At 36.1% G+C, this 22,671-nt stretch overlaps 4 protein-coding genes across 7 annotated transcripts; 3 read left to right on the plus strand and 1 right to left on the minus strand.

Moving 5' to 3' along the window:
- The first annotated feature begins 3,741 nt into the window (after positions 1 to 3,741).
- On the plus strand, positions 3,742 to 8,185 carry LOC130968760 (leucine-rich repeat receptor-like kinase protein HAR1). Its single transcript, XM_057894210.1, has 2 exons — positions 3,742 to 6,473; positions 7,590 to 8,185. The coding sequence occupies exons 1-2, from the start codon at positions 3,854 to 3,856 to the stop codon at positions 7,946 to 7,948; spliced, it is 2,979 nt and encodes a 992-aa protein (XP_057750193.1). The 5' UTR covers positions 3,742 to 3,853; the 3' UTR covers positions 7,949 to 8,185.
- A 2,603-nt stretch (positions 8,186 to 10,788) lies between these two features.
- Positions 10,789 to 13,532, plus strand: LOC130967939 (uncharacterized). The gene is made up of 7 exons (XM_057892998.1): positions 10,789 to 11,242; positions 11,482 to 11,822; positions 11,930 to 12,082; positions 12,206 to 12,298; positions 12,513 to 12,571; positions 12,917 to 13,010; positions 13,163 to 13,532. Exons 1-7 carry the CDS (start codon positions 10,903 to 10,905, stop codon positions 13,376 to 13,378), a joined length of 1,296 nt encoding a protein of 431 aa, XP_057748981.1. The 5' UTR covers positions 10,789 to 10,902; the 3' UTR covers positions 13,379 to 13,532.
- Positions 13,533 to 15,445: 1,913 nt separating this feature from the next.
- LOC130970448 (uncharacterized) lies at positions 15,446 to 18,396 on the plus strand. 2 transcript variants are annotated; one of them, XM_057896532.1, is made up of 2 exons: positions 15,446 to 17,920; positions 18,023 to 18,396. In XM_057896532.1, exon 1 carries the CDS (start codon positions 15,630 to 15,632, stop codon positions 17,904 to 17,906), a length of 2,277 nt encoding a protein of 758 aa, XP_057752515.1. In that variant the 5' UTR covers positions 15,446 to 15,629; the 3' UTR covers positions 17,907 to 17,920; positions 18,023 to 18,396. The 2 variants fall into 2 exon arrangements, with proteins under 2 accessions (XP_057752515.1, XP_057752516.1); XM_057896533.1 differs by having other exon boundaries at positions 18,037 to 18,396.
- A 295-nt stretch (positions 18,397 to 18,691) lies between these two features.
- LOC130970449 (uncharacterized) lies at positions 18,692 to 22,502 on the minus strand. Of its 3 annotated transcripts, XM_057896535.1 has the most exons (6): positions 22,127 to 22,502; positions 21,787 to 21,855; positions 19,942 to 20,044; positions 19,499 to 19,599; positions 19,274 to 19,395; positions 18,692 to 19,149 (listed from the first exon to the last, which is right to left on the minus strand). In XM_057896535.1, the coding sequence occupies exons 3-6, from the start codon at positions 20,042 to 20,044 to the stop codon at positions 18,858 to 18,860; spliced, it is 618 nt and encodes a 205-aa protein (XP_057752518.1). In that variant the 5' UTR covers positions 21,787 to 21,855; positions 22,127 to 22,502; the 3' UTR covers positions 18,692 to 18,857. The 3 variants fall into 3 exon arrangements, with proteins under 3 accessions (XP_057752518.1, XP_057752517.1, XP_057752519.1); XM_057896534.1 differs by lacking the exons at positions 21,787 to 21,855; positions 22,127 to 22,502 and adding an exon at positions 20,425 to 20,929; XM_057896536.1 differs by lacking the exons at positions 21,787 to 21,855; positions 22,127 to 22,502 and adding an exon at positions 20,217 to 20,396.
- Positions 22,503 to 22,671: the final 169 nt, after the last annotated feature.

Raw genomic sequence — 22,671 nt, forward strand, 5'->3', positions numbered from 1 at the left:
ATTCATCCTCCACCATCAGCAACCAAAATGCACAAACACAGAGAGAGAGAGAGAGAGAGAGAGAGAGAGAGAGAGAGAGAGAGAGAGAGAGAGAGAGAGAGAGAGAGAGAGAGAGAGAGAATGAAAAGGGAAAAGAAGAGAGGAAGTGGAAGAAGAAGGCGCCGACAAGAAAGGGCGCAGCGGCAGTGACGCCCAACAGCAACAACCCCTCCCTCTGTTCGCATCCTCTCTCTCTCTCTCCGATAAACCAGCGGCAGCAGCGACGATCCACCAGCAGTGGTGACCCAACAACAACTTGTTAACACCATACATGAAGTAGTTGTTGTAACATTCTCTTAGCAAGTTTTTACTGTGATACATTCTTTCTTCATTCAATAAATATTTTTTGGCCTCTGCAAAACTCCAATATTTACTGAAGACGTGCTTAGTGGGAAAGAGGAGTGAACTTGTAAAGCCAGTAGGAAGGTACCTTTGGGCTAAATGTGTAAGTAACTGATAAGAGTGATTATACAATATACATATTAGCTTCCTCTTTTTGTTGCAGATCTGCAAATATACATTTCTAACTTTTGTAAATTGAACTTTTCATCTGAAATCTGTCTTAATTTCAGTGGATGTACTTGATCTCTTTGGACTTATTGTAATGAATGTCATTACACGAGCAATGAATATGGCTGAGGAACAAGCGGTGGGCAAGGTGGTGTTCCGGGATCACAACAGACAGGATCTGCAGTACAGTATGGATTAAATGCTGGTGTGTGGAGAAGATAATTAATTTGTTTTTTTGTCCTCTCTGTCGTGCCCTTCTTTCTCTCTTTCTAATTTTTCTTTCCTTTATCTTGCTTCCAATTTTACTACAGTGAATGAGTATTGTTGTGATGGGAGTGTTGCAAGTATCGTGGTGACCAGAAAATAAAACTGTGGTAATGTAGGTGCCAATCGATGTAGTGGAGATGATGATTTTGAGGTGAATTGTGGAGTGAGAAGAGTGAGGGAGAAAGATAATGATAAAGGGTATTTTTGTCCAAAAATTAAAAAAATTATAATTTTATAATGTTTTGTAATGTTTAAAATGATATTAATAAAAAAAGGTTAGAGATGGTTTTTATTTTAATTCAAGACGTTAAAAACGTAAAAAGTATTTAACTCCTTCATTTATTACATTGAATTAAATTATACTTATATACATGTGAATAAGAATCATAATTAGTATGTGACTCTAACAAATATAATAGCTCGGCTAATAGATCAACTAAACTGACTTGTACTAACTCACTAATTACTAACTAACTGAATCTAACTATTTTGTGTCTTCTGCTGCATTGTTCCTAACAGAACATAAATAAGCCAATAATTATGATCAGCAAGACACCAATTAACTTTCTTTTTCCCCAAATTGTTCTGTGAGGCTGAGTGTGAAGCACAGTCGTTTGACCGCTTATCAAGTTATCATAATGCTCTTTTACTGAAGATGTGACAAAAATCTGTATCGCCCCGCTAGGAAGCAGGTAATGTAATTGGGTTATAACTTTTGATATGGAGTATTCGTGTTATGCTATGAGTGGTCTATAGCGGTCAAATGCCAAAATGAACATGATTCACACTTTAGGGGTGTTTCCACCATGTCAACATTGAACACGACTACACTACTAGTCAAGCTTACAATAATAATTACTAGAGAAAAACATATGTAGCTAGTCCATGCCACGATCTTTTCGTAATTATTATGTACCACAAACTTGGTACATTGAACAATTCCCCCCTCTTTTTTGGTGTAAGAATAATTTCCGAGTGAGTAGTGATTTGTATATTTGAAAGCCAAAGATACTTAACTATGATCAATAGAAATTGTTGAAATTTAATCATAAAAAAGGAAAATAGAAAAATAGTTTATGAAGTAACATGTGTGAAGAAAATAGAAATATATTACCAAAGAATGTTGTTAATTTTATTTTTCTCAAGTTTGAAAGGATCATGTATTATTGGAGGTCAACTTGTTATTGAACTTTATGAGCTTTTCGTTTTGCCAGTTTTTGTATGTCCCATCTCTAATATCTTGATAACCATATCTTGCAAAATATGTAGCTAGGATCAAAGCTCATTACCGAAAATAAGATGCAAAATCAGGGCAGAGAGAATTAGAGTTGTCTGCCATGTAGATGGCGAAGAAGACAAAAGGGCCAATAATACAAGATTTTTATGGGCATTTACTCGTTGACACTATCATTAGAGGAGTTGACAAATGACAATAATGTTGAAGGACATTTCTCTTTTGAGTATCATCTTTGTACCACACAATCCCTTTATACCCCTATAGTTAGTGGCTCAAACTTCCAAAAAACTATGAAATATTTGTTGAACGAATTGCATGCATCCATTCTAGAAGCATTTCTACATACTCTTTGAGAATCTTGACCTTATAACAGTTTTATTTGTCTTGAAAAAAAAACAATGGGAGAATAAAATGCAAGAGTAAAGAAATGAAAGAAAAATATTGCCTTTACACTTCCTTTAGCTAGCAATATTCGAGTAAACAGATTCTCAATACACTCAATCTAAGGCATCAAGTTTATATATTATTTTACTACTCTCATAGTTTTATGAAATTCACCGTTAACATTTGTGTAGTGCACATATGTAATGTCTTTTAGAGTAGAAGTATTATTTGAACGCAGAAAAAAAACCCAGAAAATCTTTGTAGCTATATATTAGTTGAGGGAAAAAATAACATTCACTTTGAACCAAAAATTAATAAAAACTTAATAATAGTGTATCTTAAAATGAGTCATAACTTTGTTTTTAAATACTATCTTTTTAGTGAGCTATTCTGAGAACATAATTCTTCATTCTCCTTTCAGTTTTCAACCAAGGTAAACTTAAATATATTCAAAAAGCTGAAAAGCATATATTTGAGAAAGAATCATCTGTGACAAAGAAGAGTTTACTATAAATTCTTATTGAAGCATAATCCCCTTTAATTTAATACAGAATACGATTCTGCAATATCTACTAGTGGATGATCGGTTGAAAGCATTTTAAAAACAGAGAATAAATGCTCTGCCATGGCAACAACTTAGGGATCCTGAAATTATATGCCACGAGAATACCCAGGCATAGATACAGCTAACAAGGCTTCCACGTAAAACAACCTTTTAATTTCTTAAGGGAAAAAAATAAAAATAAAAAGTTTCATTCCAAAGTTAGGCTCACTTAAAGCTTAAGCCTTCTTTAATGGATAGCATCTTTGTCTTCACAAAAGCTAATTTAAGTCCACGAGTGGACTAACACTAAACAAGCGACAAGGATTCGCCATCATACGTTATGTTAACCAATCATATAATCAGTTCTTCAATCAGATAAAAGTCATATTTCATCAGTAAATTCTACTCAGTTTTTCAAAAATAATATGTGCATATAATAATGATAAAGCTAAGAAAGAATTTCTCTGTTGATTACAGTGACAATAAGTAGGGCCTCCACCAATGGAATCGATAGATATGCATTACAAAACTTTTCTAATTTATTGGTGTGCAATGCTCTCGAAGCCGAATTATGTACACTTGAAACGTGTATCACAAACTATAGTGGATGTTGATTGGAAAAATACTCAACACATGATTGATGCCTACTAATTCCTTTTATTCTTGGAATCCACTACGATATGTAGTGAAGTAGTACATAGTATACACTATACAATATATACATACATATGGTATATATATCTATATAAATAAGTAGAGTGCATTCCCTGTGTGTGGTGCGAAATTAAGGAAGAACAAATGCATACCTGGCCATAGGTTGGTTAGAGTATTGTATCAGAGATAGAAGAAACAAAAGGAACTGTGAAACAAAAATGAGAACCTCATTGTGTTGTAGCATTATTCTGTTAAGTTTCGTCTTCATTTGGCTGAATAATGTAACAGTAACAGTGTTAGGCTCTTCCTTCAGCGACCTCGACACGTTGTTGAAGCTCAAGGAAGCCATGAAAGGATCAAAAGCCAAACCCGACGCGCTTCAAGATTGGAAATTCTCAACCTCTATCTCCGCTCACTGTTCATTCTCCGGCGTCACCTGCGACCGCCAGAACCTCCGCGTCGTGGCCCTTAACGTCTCCTTTGTTCCCCTTTTCGGCAGCATTCCGCCGGAGATAGGCCTCTTGGACAAGCTCGAGAGCCTTACCCTCTCATCGGACAATCTCACCAAGAAGCTTCCCATGGAGCTCGCCAATCTCACCTCCCTCAGGCTCCTCAACATCTCGCACAACCTTTTCTCTGGTCGCTTCCCCGGCGATATCACCGTGGCCATGACAGAACTCGAAACGCTGGACATCTACGACAACAGCTTCAGCGGAACCTTACCAGAGGAGTTCGTGAGACTGGAGAAGCTCCGGTGCCTCAACCTCTCTGGAAACTATTTCTCCGGCGAGATTCCTGAGAGTTACTCTGAGTTCGAAAGCTTGGAGATTCTGAACCTGGCCACAAACAGCTTAACCGGCAAGATTCCAAGAAGCTTGGTGAAATTGAAGAAGCTGAAAAGACTATCCCTCGGGTATGACAATTCCTACTCAGATGTAGTACCTACAGAATTCGGTTCGTTCGAGTCGTTGCAACTGCTTGATTTGTCCAGCTGTAACTTGAGCGGTGAGATTCCTCCCACGCTCGGCGCGTTAACTCACTTGCACACTCTCTTCCTTCAAATGAACAACCTTACCGGAACCATTCCTTCACAACTCTCCACTATGATAAGCCTCAAGTCGTTGGATCTCTCCTACAACGAGTTAACGGGCGAGTTTCCGTTGACATTCTCTAAGCTCACCAATCTCACGCTAATCAATTTCTTCCATAACAAACTCCGAGGCAACATCCCTTCCTTCGTTGGGGATCTCCCGAACCTGGAGACGTTTCAGGTTTGGGGTAACAACTTCTCCAACGTGCTTCCACCCAACCTTGGCCAAAACGCCAGATTCTTATACTTCGACGTCACTAATAACCACTTCACTGGAGAGCTCCCTAGGGACCTGTGCAAATCCGGCAGGTTGAGAACGTTCTTGGCCACCGGTAACTTCTTCTACGGCACCATTCCTGAAGGAATAGGAGGTTGCGTTTCGTTGGAGAAGATAAGAATTAGTGATAACTTCCTCCAAGGCCAGGTTCCTCCTGGGATCTTTAAATTGCCAGCTGTCCAGATCATCGAGATGGCGAATAACCGTTTTAACGGAAATCTTCCTTCTGATATTTCCGGGGATTCCCTCAGCATCCTAACCCTCTCCACTAACAACTTCGCCGGCAGGATCCCGCCGGAGCTCAAGAATCTCCAGAAACTGCAGACGCTTGCGCTCGACGCGAACCAGTTCGATGGAGAGATTCCAGGGGAGGTGTTTGACTTGCCGGCGTTGATCAAGGTCAACTTGAGCGGCAACAACCTCACCGGTGAGATTCCGGAGTCGGTGATTCACTGTGGTTCTCTGACGGCGGTTGATTTTAGCCGGAACATGCTCACCGGAGAAATTCCCAAGGGGATAAAAAGCCTCACAGTTCTAAGCATCTTGAACCTCTCGCGCAACCACATCACCGGAACTGTCCCCGACGAGATTCGCTTCATGACGAGCCTCAACACGCTGGATCTCTCCAACAACAACTTCATTGGAAGAGTCCCCACGGGTGGCCAGTTCGTGGCCTTCAACGACAAGTCGTTTGCAGGGAACCCTAACCTCTGCTCTCCGCACCAGCCGTATTGTCCTTCCTCCGTCAACACTGCCTCTGGAAAAAGCCACAATCCTCTGAGTTCAAAATCAACTAAGGTAGTTATAATCGTGATCGCGATCTCCACGGCAGTGCTCCTGGCTATGGTGACGGTATACATTATGAGGAAGAGGAAGCACCAGAAAGAAATGTCGTGGAAGCTGACGGCGTTCCAGTCAACGCTGAAAATGAAGGCAGAGGAGGTGGTGGAATGCTTGAAGGAAGAGAACATCATTGGAAAAGGAGGAGCAGGAATCGTGTACCGCGGGACAACGCCGAAGGGAACGGAGGTAGCAATCAAGAGACTTGTGGGGCAAGGAAGTGGAAGAAACGATTACGGTTTCAAGGCGGAGATAGAGACGTTAGGGAAGATAAGGCACAGGAACATAATGAGGCTCTTGGGTTACGTGTCAAATAAGGACACGAACCTGTTGCTGTATGAGTACATGCCGAATGGAAGCTTGGGAGAGTGGCTGCATGGTGCGAAGGGAGGGCACCTCACGTGGGAAATGAGATACCGCATTGCGGTGGAAGCTGCCAAGGGGCTCTGCTACTTGCACCATGATTGCTCGCCCTTGATCATTCACAGGGATGTTAAGTCCAATAACATCTTGCTTGATGAGAACTTTGAGGCACACGTTGCTGATTTTGGGCTCGCCAAGTTCTTGCAGGACCCTGGAGCGTCTCAGTCCATGTCCTCCATTGCTGGCTCCTACGGCTACATTGCTCCAGGTTCCTTCTTTTCTTTTCTTTTTACCAATTACACTACTTTGTGATATTTTTGTGATCATTATGATTTTGAATTGCCGCCACAATATTGTTCGTGTGCCATTATATTGTACATATTGCAAAAATAATAATAATTGTAACGTGGTTTTAATATAAAGGTAGATGATTGAGAATGATTAGATGATACTTAATCAAATCTATTTAAATTAGCTCACAATTTTAACTATTAATTTCATATATGTATACATAAGTATTCAATTAATTGCAATCACTTATATAATTTGAACTATTAAAAGTAGTTGTCTCATTTAGATAAATTAACTATGATCATTAAATATAAACTTAGACAATTAATTTTTTATTTTTTTTCTACATTATTAAAATTAGTAATTAAAATTAGTTATTATGTATTTTTATATAAATATATGTAATTGATTTTATTTTTAATATATATTTTATATTTCAATATGTATTTTACATTAGTGATCGATATTACTGATCGATTTTAGTATATATCTAATATGATTATATATAAAAAATATAGCAAGACCAATATTTTTTATTAATAGTAATCAATACTTTAGCTAACATTTTATTTTTATATTATTTGAGTTTAGAATTTAAAATTTAAAATTTTAAATAATTATATTAAGTGTACAAATTAAAATAAGTTACTAAAATAGAATATAAATTGAAATATAAAATATACGTTAAACTATATATGTATTTATAGATAAATATATAATAACTGATTTTAATGTATAAATAATATTTTAAATTTTAAATTTGAGTATTTAGTGTTTAGAGTCGGCAAGGTGTTGTTGCTAAGTGTTGGCAAAACAAAGAAATTTTGGTGCAAATTAGCATGACGATTGTAGAGTATCAAATCATTTCAAAGATCAGACGTTATCATGCATAGATTTTTAGGGTGCGGGTGGTTAGTTTATATTTTGATCCTTGGGTTAATATGACTAAATTTGATTTGATTATAAGGATTCCAAACAGCACCACTAATATAGAGAGTCATTATTTGCTATTAATGGAATGGGTATGTCTTAGACAGTGACTTGTTTCTTGTATTCTTATGGAAGTGTGTGTATGTTTTGAATGAATGAACAGAGTACGCTTACACGCTGAAAGTGGACGAGAAGAGCGATGTATACAGCTTTGGAGTAGTGCTGTTGGAGCTGATCGTGGGAAGGAAGCCAGTGGGTGAGTTCGGAGATGGTGTTGACATCGTTGGATGGGTCAACAAGACCATGTCGGAGCTGTCTCAGCCGTCGGATGCGGCTTCCGTGTTGGCAGTGGTGGACCCCAGGCTTAATGGGTATCCATTGGGCAGCGTCATCCACATGTTCAACATAGCTATGATGTGTGTTAGAGAAATTGGCCATGCTAGGCCTACCATGAGGGAAGTTGTTCAAATGCTCACTAATCCACCTCAATCTACTACCCATCATAACCTAATTAATCTCTAGTTCATTAACCTTCTTACTTTACCCTTTGTAAATAAATTAACACAGATGAAACTGTGCAAAATATAATAACCTTCATCGATATATATATGTGTAGACGTGTACTAATACCAAATGTAAAATAGGTTTGAATTTTGGGTTGATGTTATTTGTCAAGTGGAGGGGTTTGTCCTGATTGTGTTATTATCAGAAGTTTTGTAGAAAAGATAATATATGTTGTTACATAATTATCATTTGTCATTAAATTTGTTTCTGATTTTCATGTCACGAACTACGTACAACGTACGGGAAGCACTTAAGATGCATGTATCAAATTATGTAAAATACTTACTAAATATGCATTTTTGGTTTCAGTATTGTGTCTAAAAGGACAAAAGATGCTGAATTCGAATATGTAAGTGTGAAGCGTAAAGTAAATAAGTAATGTATCAATCTTGTGCAGCAATACTCACATCAACCAGCAATAACTTTTCACGATAGAAGAAGATTCGAAGTTACTCATCAATCACCGACTTTGCAAAACTTAGACTATAAAATTACTGTGAATTTAACTCAGAATAAACGAAAATGAAACATTCTGACATTCTTCAAAAGGTTGTGATTAGCCTATAAAACGAAAGTATGTAGTCCTATATTCATCGAGGGAACAATAAAGTTATGCTTAGAGAATTAGAACTGTCCGCCACTTGAAAGGGAATGAAAACATAAAAAGGACCAATTATAACGGGAACTTATCTTAGTTAGAAATGGTAGGTATTATCATCTAGGTATAGGTGAAGGCATAGAGGAAACAACAAAATCTGACGTCAAAATAAAAATATTTAAGACACACTATAGCAAACATTCAAATATATGGCTTTTGTTATGCTTTGTGGCTTTGTGCAGTTGTTTTGTATTGTTCTGTTTCAAGTTTTTTTACCAAGTTATTGTTTGGTCTTTCTATTCCCTTTTGAAAAAGCTTGTAATATAAAAAGGGAACAATTTCGATATATTTTTTTGGGGATATGTAAACGTTCTCTTAATAGATATGATATATAATAGAGTTTAATAACATTGTTTGATTCATGTAGTCAATTTCACCTAATGGGACAAGACTTTGTTATTGTTGTATTAAAGTATTGATATATTTAATCTAATAAATGGATTAAAGTTTGTTTATAATTTTTTAAAATTAGTAATCTTAGTAATGAAATTGGTGATATTTTTATCCCCACAAGTATAAAAATATTAATATCTTAAAATTTTATAAAATAGATTAATCTCAAGGACTAATTTATTGTTGACTAATGAATTATTATATATTAAAGAGTCTTGAATATTAAGAAACTGAAGAACGAAGTGATGCAGAACCAATATAAAAACAGAGAAGAAGAATGAAGAATTGAGTATTGAATGATTATTATTCAAGAATATGAGTAATACAAGTGTTAGTCTCATGTGTACAGGTTTAGGATTATATATAAGAGATGCCTAAGCTATTCTGCATCACAAGACCAAAGAGAGAGGGAAAGCTAAGAATAGGAAGTTAACTAACTTGTAACAGCTAGAGTAGTGTGTGCTGTTACTGATTTACTTTTATCATATTATGAGAGAATCACATGTCAAATACTTATTAAAATAAACAAAAAGAGATGAATAAAATGATCACTTAATCAAATTACATTAATTTAAAGGTGAAAACTAAGGTGCAGTTGACTTCACGTGAAGTTGATACTTAAGAGCCGTTAGATGATTTGACTGATTTGACTAAATTTTCATCTAACGACTTTTAGATATCAACTTCACATGAAGTCGACTTCACCTGAATTTTCACCTAATTTAAATTTTAAGATTTTATTAACATGTGTGTTAAAAATATATTTTAAGAGCACCATAAAAAAATATTTTACTAAAAGTTAACATATAAATTTTTTATATTTTTAATGTATTGATTATTGAATACATAAAAAATGAATACATCATTATTATTTATTAAAATATATCTTTAAAATATATTTAAATTATAAATTTTATATTTTTTGATATTATTTTTAAATTCTAAATTTTATATATTAACTTATTTTTGTCATAAATTTTATATATATTAACATTTTTTTAGTCATGATATATATTAACTTTGTTTTTTGGATTGGATGATATATGTATTTTTTGGTATTATTCGGGACCTAAGTCCAAAAAAAAAAAAAATCTACACAAATTAAGTTAAGATAATCTTTCTTTCATCATTTTTGAGAATACTAACAAGGTTAGAAGTAGATAAATATCAAAAAAACATAGTTTTTGAGTTTATACTACCTAGTCAGGTAATCAGCATTTTTGTTTTTTTCTCTATAAATTTGTATAAAAAGTAGATTTAGATTCTCTAAAGTTTGAATTTCACTTTAGAGAATAAAATATAATTTCTCACCATTTATTTTATAGGTGGGACCAAAAATAAATATGAAAAAAAAATTATTCAAGAATAGAAGATCACACTTTATTCTCTAAAGTAAAATTCAAACTTTAGAGAATCTAAATCCATAAAAAATATATTTCACTCTCTTCTCGGTTCATTCACTTTTCTGATTATGGGATTAAAGTGTCTCTCCAAATTCTTCCCCCGTTCAGGAGACTCGCTATTGCCGCATAATCAATCTCACCAATACTTCTTCTATAGAACCCAATGTCCAAGCCAAACTAAACACCAAAGTGGGCCAAGTAATTCATGATCAGCCCAATAGGTTGCTCTTTTGGCCCATTTAATTTAGTTGTGGAAAAGCACGACCAAAATATTTTGAAAAAACCATTACCAAAAAAAAAATTGGAAAAAGAACAGTGATTGTGAGGAGTGAGAACCGTTAGTTAGTTATTGCCTTATCCAGGAGTGAGGAGGAGAAGTGCAGAAAATGAATTGACTGTGTTCTTAACTTCTTATTCCTTACAACTGAAAGTGTACATGAAACGGTGTCGTATAAGTGATGGCTTCATGGTTCTCTTCATTGCGCATTTTTCCCTCCCAGGCAAACACGCGCGTCCCTTCGACGACGTCGTTTAGGGCTCCCAAGCTGTATTCTTGTGCTCTCGGCCCTCAAAATGCTGAACCTTCTGAACCTGAACCTGAACCTGAACCTGAAACGGCTCCCGTTGATCCTGTGAAGCTCGCGTTTAGCAAGGCCAAAGCGTATAAGGAATCATCCAACAAATCGAAGAAGGAAGATTCTGTTGTTGAGAAGAAGGAATTGCCAGATTCTGTCAAGATTGCAATGGAGAAGGCCAAAAACTACAAGCAGAATAAATCCCCAATTGGAACTACCCAAGGTAGTAATCATGGAACTCAAGTATTGTTCAGTAATTGCAATCAAACGAATAAAGGTCAAACATGTTTCCCAACAGAAATTCCTGTGTGTCTGATTTAATTTTGGTTAGGAACTGTCTGAAAAATTGTCAATGACCTATTTAACTTGATGACAAAATTTGGACTTGAAAGCCTGAAAGGTATGTGCTTTTCATTTCAATATGTAGTACTTGCTGAAATGGGTATCTGAATTTGTTTCTAGGGTTGCAGGGAGGGAGTGAGAAGGTTTCAGGGAACAATGTTGTGGTAGACAATGGTGGTGGTAAGAAGGGGGAACTTTCAGTTTCAAGGATTGATTTTGTGGGGCTTGACTTTGCGGATAAGAAGAGCACTAGGGGATTGCCAGCTGGACTGGTTCCTATTTCGGATTCCTTCTCCGACCGTGACTTTTCTGAGGTGGAGCTCATTGTTGGAGACACAAGCAAGTTTGATGCTGAAACAGATTCAAAACCTGATCAGGCTAATCAAGACGGCTCGGAACTTTACAAGCCAAAAGTTTCAACATGGGGTGTCTTTCCTAGGCCTAACGATATTTCAAAAACAGTATGATAGGAATAGGATTCAGTATTTTTAAACTGATCTTACCTCAGATGAAGCACTTTTCTACCATTTCAGTGTCCATCACTTTTCATTTCCACTAACCTTTTCAGTTTGGTGGTGGAAGAACTATTTGTCCGGGAGAGGTCCTTGAGACTGAAGAAGAAAGAGCTGCTAAAGATGCACGCACTAAGCAGCTACTTGCTGCCTACAAGAAGAAAACTGGATTAGTTATTGATCCGAAGCTAAAATCCGAGTGCGAGGAGGTAAGCATATACAGTGGTACCACAAATATTACTGCCTTTCTTAGCAATAAAGTTATGGTCTATGGTTGATCCTTATTTATTGCTTAGTTATCCTAATTTCCTATATATATATGATATTTCTAGGCATTGAAGGAGGGTGACTTGTTAATGAATTCGGGAAAACTGAAGGAAGCATTGCCCTACTATGACAAGGTCATGGATAACTTACCGTTCCAGGTAACTATTTTAATTTAAACCACATTGCTATATTTTGTGGGGGAAAAAATTGCATATGAATGTTTTAAGATTAGAAAGGTTGTAGATAACTTACCCTTCCTAATATCTAGTTTATGGACTTTCAACTGTAGTGACATATACCCTAGTAGGGAAACTAGGGGAAAAAAATATTTGGATGAATTTAAACATGATGAGGTTAATCATGTTTGTGCAGAGTGAGCTCCATGGTTTAGCTGCTTTGCAGTGGTCAATTTGTCAAGACTCTCTTAGTAGGTATGTTCAGAAACTGAAATATTTAAACTTAGGAATATTTTCCACCTAGAATTCAGTTACTCCTTAGTATATATCCTTTGAATGCTGAGAATTGATTGTTAGGAATAATATCCTTGTCACTGTAGTGCACTGTACTAAAACTCAAGCTTCTTTTAATATAAGACCCTGCTATCTCTTCAAAAATAATTGCATGATTTTCTTGGCATTCCCAGCACAGTCTTAAGAAAATATTTAGAAGTGTATGTGTGTGCACTACAACTGAATTAGGAAGTGAAGGTGCTTTTCACTATTGCAGTGTCTGTTTAGTGATTCTAGATTTCCAAACACATCTTGATGTATTGACAGGTCTGATGAGGCTAGACTTATGTATGAGAAGCTTCAATCGCATCCAAATGCTAAAGTAAACAAGAGAGCGCGACAATTCATGTACAGTTTTCAGGTAATTTCTGGTGCAATTTGTTTATAACTCTTAACATGATTTGTATTCTTGGCTCTCTAATCTAATATATGTCCCTTCCATGGAGGAGTTTTAGCATGTTACATTTTTATACTTCCATTCATGTATGATGATATGGTTGTGGATTCTTGCAGGCAATGGAAATGATGAAGGTAAATACAGGATCTCCATTTTATTTAAAGAACACAGGCTACCAGAATTATTTTGATGCTTTTGTAGAAGATAAACAAAGATACACACAAGATGGCGTGGCTCAAGAAAATGCAATGACTCAGGCCTTTCTATATATTATTTTCCTTGTTTCTCCCATTTTTGTTGTACTACTTATTGCTTTGCAAAAGAGAATATAAATATCTCCTTTTGCTGGGGTTAATATTATGTCCAAAGTGACTTTTTACACTCAAATCGCAAGAGATCGTGATATTAAAACCACTTTCAACCTCGGTGTGGAGTTGGTCTATTTAAAATCACTAGAGTGAGATCCAAGGGATGCGTGGAGTGATAAATTCATGATAATATATAGTATATTTTAATAATTATTATATTGTTTGACAATTAACTAAACGATTATGTTAATTATAGGAGTTATAGTTTTAATTTTTTTAAATATTTTTTTAATTCAATTAATTTTTAAATTTTATTAAGTAATTAAAATTGATAATATGATATCATTAAAAAAACATAAATTTAATGTACAACGAGTTATTATCAATTTTTATATAATATAAATAGATTTCTAACAATTAATTCGTTCATCAAAACGTTTTTCACCACAACCAACAACCAATCCTGGATTTTTTTTTGGGGTCAAATAATCAATCATGGGTTTTCCTTTTAACGTTGATGAGATGAGATGAGATGACAGGAGAGGAGCCCATGGTAGGGCCCACAGGCAGCCCATCTTCTCCTGCCACAGGCTTGTCTTAATGAGTTTAGAAAGCAGCCGAGGCTTGGGTCAGATGCAACTTTGTTTGCTTCATATAGAGTTGCACTGGGTTTAAATCTTTTTAGAAGAATATACAATCATGCTAATAATATGTACTCATGTAGTGTGCATGAGTATGTAGTGCATGGGTGTAATGTTTAGAATTGGGAGTTGTCCAATCCACTTGACCCAAAAAAGAGTTTAGAAAGCTCCACCTATTCCATTCACTCTGCCGGTTAGCGTTTAACTTGAGTTGCATGAAAAAAAAAAAAAATTAAAAAGGCGTTACTCTATATTAAAACTTTTTAATAACAATTTTTCCAGCAATTTGAACTCAATCAATAGTGTCAAATCTCACAAGATTCAGGCAAGGCAAGTTGTTTTCTCTTGTAAGAGAGATTAATGCAACTTGAATTAAGACTATATCTTTTTTATCAACACAATTTCATTCCAAAAGATATATTTATTTCTCAGTGAATGCTTCCAATCGATGAGAGAATGTATTTGGTTTTTATCCATTCTGTTAGGTCCTCAAATAACATTGAATTAAGTAGCCTAAGTCCGAAGATTGAACATCCATCTTTTTATTATACAGTCCTTTCAAATCTTTGTTTAAATCGCTGGGATCTCACAAGAAGATGGCTAAAAAAAAGCTGACCATATATATATCAAGATTAAGATGGAACTGCTTCCGTTGTTAAGTTGTTTTTGTGAACTTTTTCTACATGCATACTTCCAACTGATATCACAAAATATTCTGTGAAAGTGTGAACGACTAATATAACTACTTGTACAAATATTGTAAATGGATGCATTTTAGAACAATTTTGGAAATAAATTAAAATACACAACTTCAAAATATACCTATTTGTAATAATTGTACATATTATTTGTTGGAATAAAATTTGTGAATTGATATTCTCCTAGATAAAGGACCAACCTTACACCCTACACGAATCAGAAAAATACTAACCATGAAATATCCGTTGGAGCTATTGTTAACCTATTTCCATTGTAGTAATAATAAAATCTGGCTACTATTAGTACCAATGATCTCATAAAATTCATTTATGTAAGATCATTACTAAGCAATTGAATAAGGAGAAGAAAAAATAGTTGAGGCTACTTCGTGAATAAAAGGGATTGCCTTAAAACAACTTAATTGCCATTAATAATAAGGGGTTGCCAGATAACCTAGAAGAGGCTTCAATTTGAGGGGTGATTTAGTCATTTTATGGACAGATAAGTTGGGGTATCATATATCAATTATCAGCAAAAATGTGATGCTTTAAATATAAGAAACAAGTCAGTAGCCAATGGAAACTTCCCATGTTACAAATACTAATAATTCCAAATCAGAAAAATGATGATCATGCAAGAAGGGTCCATAAACAGTAACTTTGTAAGAGTCAGCATGAAACATTTATGTCAGCCTTATTCAAATTTCATTATCCATCAAACAACAACTAAGTAAAACAAACAACAAAGCTCACTGCAAATAAAGCAAATAAACAAAGAGAACAGAATCTCTCTTCCTCTTTTTCCTTTCCAATGTGAAATTCCTCAGAGGGAAACCAAAAGCACAAGAAGGTTTATTTTCTTCTTGTGCTTGAAACCCACAAAGTAAAGGAAAGGAAAACTGGTTTTTAATCCAAAATCCCAGTTTGAGTTTGAATATGGTTCAAAGAAGGGTTCTCAGTAAGCTTGGGATTCAAGCTGATCAGGTCATATCTGAGAAGAGCTTATCTTCTCCTCAACACCAAGATGATAAGAGCAGAAAGAGTGACATCAATAAGAAAAGCAAAAACTCAAGGTCAATTAAGCTTTTGGATTTTGAGGCTCCAACTCCAAGGAAGAGCTTATATCAACCAGGGAACCAACGGCCTCTTTGTGCTCCAACTGCAGCATCATCATCACTGCAAAAGCATAATAAGCCTTTGGTGAGAATAGATGGCTCTCCCAATTACATGAAGCCCACAAGCAGTTCTGTTGCAAGAAAGGAGAGTTTCCTGGTGAGTCTTCAAAACACTCCAACTGAAAAGAATTTGCCACAAAAATGTTCAAGAGCTAGCTCTATTTCTTGTAAAAGACAAGAAAAGCCTTTGACTCGATCATCTAATTTGAATTTGGCAAGATCATTGACAAAGACTACTACTTTCAAATCCACCGCAGCGATTTTGCATGCAGATATGAATCCACCAGTGAGAGCTACTTGTTCTTCAACTTTGAAAGACTCTAGGTTCCCTGCATACCTCATGCTGAATCATGGGGCAAATAATGAATATGAGGGAACTTCAGTCACAAAAGTTTGCCCCTACAAATATTGCTCTCTCAATGGTCATTATCACACTCCTTTGTCTTCATTTAAGAGCTTTGTCCCAGCAAAGAGGCGTATTCTGAAAACCCAGAAGAGTATGAAGCTGGAAAGTCTGATCCCTCAAAGATTGAAGATGCAGTGTCAGACAGACAGCAGTGATATTGAGCAGAATGTCCTGAATGGAAAACATGCACATAATGAAGCTGATAAACGTAACCCAATAACGACTCCCTTGGCACAAAAAAGCGCGATGGATTTCTTTACTGAAATATATGTTAAAATAAAGGAAGGAGCTGGTGACAGAGAAAACATTTACTCTGCGGAAGACCTTGAAGATCAAGATGACATGAAGACTGTGATTGAAGAAGATGGCATCAAGTGTGTTATTCAAACTATAAATCATGATCTTCCCAAGTGTGAGATCAATCTTGAAGATGATTTCAAAGATTGGTTTACTGCTGCTGCAATTGAAGCAGATAACAAAGGGAGCTCTCCCCAAGAAACAAATGCCGTACACGCAGATGAAAACCACTCAACTATCTGGTTTGGTGAAGAAATATATATGGGAAGCTATACCAGTGAAGTCAGCTATGATGGTGAACACATGCATAACATTGAAGTTGATGGTTGTCATTCCCAGGATACTGATAATGTTGAATTGGATGGTTCTACTTCCCAGGATACCGATATACAGTGGAAGGAGGAGGAGCAGTTTTTCTCATTCGGCCTTGGAGAAAACATTGATTCTTCTATCTTCACAAAGGAGGAAAGTGACTCAAACTTTGAGTCCTTATCAGAGCGCTCACGTGATGTTTCTGTGATGTGGTTAGATGAAATACTTGGCAACCATCATACGGATATTCTGGTAGAAGGAACACTCAAAGAAGCCAGTGACGAAAAGAACACCTATTTTGAAGCAAAATCTCATGGCTCTAATTCTGTTTTGGAAGGCACATGTGAAAGCATGGAACTTGAGACTCAAGAAAATGATTACCTGTCCAATGGCATAATTTATGATCAACTTCCTCCAACAGATGATGAAGCATTTCAGCACCTCACAGATGTAGAAGAAATAGTGAATGAAAACTCTATGAACAAAAATTTAAAGGCTGAGGAGAGATTTGAAGATAGCAACATAAGGCTAGAGAATAATGTTGAAGGAATTAGCGAAGACAACCAAATTCACCCATTTGAGGTGCCAGAAGAAATCAATATTGTTGTTCAGGACCATGAACTATTGGAGGAAGATCAAGGTAACACTAGTAAGTTCCAGTGCACAAGCTGTATAGGTGGTGAAGATCTTAACACGAGCAAGGAAACAAAGCACAAGAGAATAGAGAAAGATGATGAGCAGCTGAGAAAGATTAAACCGCGAAAACCAAATTTCCTCACCTTGGTTCCTGAACCAGAGCCAGAAAAGGTTAATCTGAAGCATCAAATTATGGATGACAGAAAAGATGCTAAGGAATGGATGCTTGATTTTGCACTCAGACAAGCTGTCACACAACTTGCTCCAGTTAGGAAGAGGAAAGTGGCTTTGCTTGTTGAAGCTTATGAAAAAGTAATGTCACTACCTAAATGTGAAAGCCACAATTCACCGTTTGCTCATGCAAGACCTATTCAAGCTTGTAGCTGATGTGTGTTGCTGAGGTAAACCAAATAGGCCTTTTTTATTCGGTATCATCTTTCAACAACACATGATTTCACAATTTAAAACCTTATTCACCAACTACAAGCTAATAATTACATTAGGTATGCTTTTGAAGTTAAACAACTTGAAGTTCGATCTTGCATTCTTAAGCAGAGGAGTAAGACAACCAGGAAAAGAAATGATCTGGAGTAATCTGCAGCATTATTATTACGGTGAAGAACTCGGTTATGAAACTTGGAGACAATTCAAATTGCCAGGATACGAGAATGAGGCATGGCTCTTACATGGAGAGTGAAACAAAAATATTGGAATTTGTGGTTCCTACTAAGCTGCATGGAATTGGTTCACAAAAATTGTTCAATGTTGTTGAGTGTCTGCTTTCCCAAGCTGTGTTCGAAGCACTGTTTATTTTTGTTTTTTATGTTATCTGATAAATAATGGGCACTTATGCTCCTGAATCCTGAGCTGTTGATTTCACAATGTTTGTATCATTAAGAAGTATAACTAATTTATATGCTTTATATATTTTATTTTTATTTTATCTTTATCATCATCAAATACAAATTGGATTAGCTAATGGTCGTGTGTAACAAACAAGAAAAGGATAAAGTCTTTTAAGGCCTTGTAGCCAATAAAGAAACCATCATGAGTGCAATAAATTATAGCAGCACCTAGGTTTCGATAGTACCTAATTAATTAATTGATCTGAATAGGCTTACTATCAATGTAAAATCAAAAAAAGAAGAGAGAACAAGGAGGAGTCATATATGACTTCATGTAAGCATCCTGATTGAATTCACTGGTTTGGGAACTAAATTGCCTGTATTTATTTTATGCGAAACATATAATAAATTTTACAATCATGCACATGGAAGATATCACAATAACCTCATATCATCTAAGCTAAACAGCTTTAAACACCAGGTAGAACACCTTCTATTTTGGCTCAGGTAAATGAATGTCCATGGTAGGTGTATCATGAATCAGAGATTCAAGTTGTTGGTGATAATTTCTCAAATGAGAAACATGTGAAGTTTGCCAGGGGCTAACCTTCACATCTTTGCTCTGTTCTAAAGCTTCTTTTGCTTTGATGTCTTCATGAAAGAATCTAAGGGCATCTGCTGTTGACACAGAATGCACAGATTCATGCATCCCATGGAGTTCATTACGTTTTTCTAGCTTTTCAACCAGCTTCTCTTTTAACTCATCTGGAAGATGCGCAAATGCACTTTACAGTGTCCAAATAAGCAAAAGAAATATTTTAAAAAATAAATTATTGGGGAAGAAACATTATTGAACTCAATTTTACACATAATATAAATCATCTCATTCTGAAAGAACAGAACGCATACCTCGTAACACCTCTTACAGCACCCCAACTATAACCAGCAAGGACTGATTGTTTAAAACCAATATTGAACCCCTCCTGAGATGAAGCTTCCTTTCCCGCTATAAGACCTTCCCGATACCCGATCTATTAAAAATAAGCCAGAGAATGAAAAAGAGCAGCTGATCACTTTATAGAGTTAAGAAAATAGGAAAAAAATAAGCAATGTTTAATCAAGTTGTCAAAATACCGTGTGGAATTCATCATGCCTCCTTTGCCACTCTCTGTCCAAATCTGATGATTTATCCAACTTGTCATCAGAATCACCCCAAAGATCATCATCATCACATTCTAAAAGCATAATAGACAATTAGTACAAAGCACCAGCACCGTGAGTTTATGCACAAACAAAATAACTTCTATGCCATAGAAAACAGATAAACCGATATCAATAATTTATATATGATATCGACACTTCTATTGAAAAATGCCATTGCCTATCTGACAATATCCTTCACTCATTACCATGATTCAGATGTGGACGTTAGGATAATACAACGCACTGGCTAAACAAGAAATTCATACGAAATCATAGAATGGCATGAGTCATGGAGTGAAGTCAAGTCTAAACCAAACCATTTTTTGCATTTAGTAATAGAGTTTCCATGTCAACTCATCCACACTAAACCTTACCATGTAACTTATTTTCTTGATCATGAGCACTAGTTGATTTTAGTTCTGATTTTGAAAGTTCTAAGCTTTCAGCATAAAGTTCTTCAGCAAATTTACCCTCCATCTGCAAATAGAGAACAAAAAATAAAAAAGTAAATAAATAATTAGATAAAGTTAACACCAGATATGATGGTTCTCCATTATATATATTAAATCACCAAATAACCCTTAACATTAGAATTTTTTTTCCAATTCAGTATATAATAAATATTAAGGAAATGAACCACTCCTAAAACCTAATCATGACAGGAACCATCAGCTACAACTCGAAACAAAGACCAAAAAAATAGCCCTGCTTTAGAACCATAATTTTGTTGGCAAAAATTTTTGTTTGGGATGTCCAAGGAAGAAAATCAAGCAAACATTATAATGTCACTGCGTCAGAAAATTGAAAAAGAAAAAGCTCTGTAAGAAAAAAGAGAAGAGAAATCAGAAGCTTCTTACTTGAAACCCTTGAATGGTTGGAAAATTGAATTGATCAATTAAGCAATAGCAGTAATAATTAGAACAAACTCGATGAACGGGAGCTGCCACAAACAGAGCTGCAGCCACGAGCTGACAAAGTGACGAAGGCGACGCTGATGGCTACACTATTGGGCCAGTTTGGGTTTATCATTTGGGCCAGTTTGGGTTTATCATTTGGGCCAATTTGGGTTTGTCTGTTTTATCTGACCAATTGGACCAAAGCGCAACCAAAGCCCAGCAGAGAAGCCTCTTACTCAACGATTTCAAGAAGCTACTTCCTCAACAAAAGGAAGAGGACCGGGTTGGGATATGGGATTGTTGTTTGGGTTGTCCTGTTTTGGATCCGAGTTTGATTGTTGGCCCGGATCCCTGTCCAAAAAAAAAAGAAGCTACTTGGTGTTTGCGGTGCGGTTTGGTTCAGTTTTTGAGAGAAATGTCATCCAATCCGATTGTCTAATTAAACTGCGGTTTGGTTTGGTTCAGTTTTTTATTGAGACCATCCGAACCAAACCAAACCAATCAAAATCAGTTTGGTTTGGTTCGATTTGTTCAGTTTTTTCAATCAATTCAAAAAAAATACTACCATACTATTTCACAAAGTCATAACATTGAAATTGTCAAACACAAATACACAATAGCTAACAAAGTCTTGATCCAATGAAATTTAACGACAAAAAGAATTTAATTATGACAATTAGAGAAGTTTAAAAGTTTAATAGTTAACACAACTAAAAATAAAAATAAATTTCCATTAAAAGATAGCCAAGTTATGGTGTCTTCTCTAACAAAACCGCTAAACTTTTTTATAATTAGATCTAGTAACTGCAGGCGTGCCCTTAAAATCAAAAGTTTAAATAGGTATTACTGTGAGCTTAATTCAACAATAAACAATTCATGGTACATCAATTTCACTAACTATATAAATTTTAAACAGTAGTTTGAAAAGATAAAAGTTGTTACGAGGCTCCAAGTTTATACACAGTGAATCCCAAACCATGAAATATGAAGCAATCCACAAATTAAACTCATGCTATTTAATCTTATTTCCGGATCAATCTAAAAGCTGTTGCGTGGATTATGCATGAAGACAGAACCATAGCTTACAACTAAATTATCAATGAATGAACATCATTATCCACAATAAATTATCAGCATCACAAGCTTCAAACTTTAACCGCCAATTATCACTAACAGAGCATCATACCAAAAGGGTCATCAAATTTGAGCCAAAAAAACAAAAGGGTTTTCGAGTTAGAACTTATAACCACATAAAAATCAAAGACTTTTCACCAAATAAAATAAATTACAAGGAAGAACACCGAGAGAGATGATTAGGGGTACCGATGACGAAGGAGACTGAAGAATGGAGAGAGAGTGTCCACAAGAGTCGTTGGAGAGTTTCAATGAAGACTGAGAAACAAAATCAAGAGTAGAAACACAACAATAAATAAATAAAAAACAGAACAATACCAACAACCAGCAACAATACCAACAATAAAGTAATTCAACAATATCCAATTTCTCATGACATATACTAAATCATTAGATACACTGACTGAGGTAATCTAATACTTCAAACATGCTTTCATTATCTCATTATTCAAATTTATCTTTTGCCATACTGATTTCAATAACCAGCAACAATACCAACAATAAAATAATTCAACAAGACCAACATTACCTGACAATAAATGACTTGAATCGGTGGCTGGGTGGTGGCGTCACTGGCGTGGTGCTGTGCTGGCCTGCTGGGTCAATGGGTGGTGGGGAATGGTGCTCTGTCCGCTGGGTGGTGCTGTGCAACTGCTGGGTGCGAGCCTGTGAGGGTGGTGCTGGCTGTGGCTGGGGCTTCGTGGTGCACTGGCGGGCGAAAAAGTCGTGGGAGCAGTGGGTGAAAAGGCTTCGGGGTTGGGAGGAAGGCTTCGAGGTGGTGGGAGCTTGGGAGGAAAGGCCTCTCGCCGCCGGCCTCCAGACTCAAGAACGTGATTGTAGAAGAGAGCGCTAGGTTTCGATTGGCGGTGGGGGTTAGGTGGCGCAGCGCTCATCTGGGGAATTGGGGGTGGGGGTTAGGTCGCGTGGGGGATTGAGGGTGGGGGAGGGGGTGGGGTTGGTTTTTTTAGGGTTTTTACTTTACCGGTTCGGTTCGGTTGGGGTTTTTACGGTTAAAATAAAAACCGAACCAAACCGAAAAAAAAACAGCAAAACATGTTTTTTTTTGGTTATCGG

The sequence above is a fragment of the Arachis stenosperma genome, chromosome 3 (assembly GCF_014773155.1).
Source record: "Arachis stenosperma cultivar V10309 chromosome 3, arast.V10309.gnm1.PFL2, whole genome shotgun sequence".
Taxonomy (NCBI): Eukaryota; Viridiplantae; Streptophyta; class Magnoliopsida; order Fabales; family Fabaceae; genus Arachis; species Arachis stenosperma.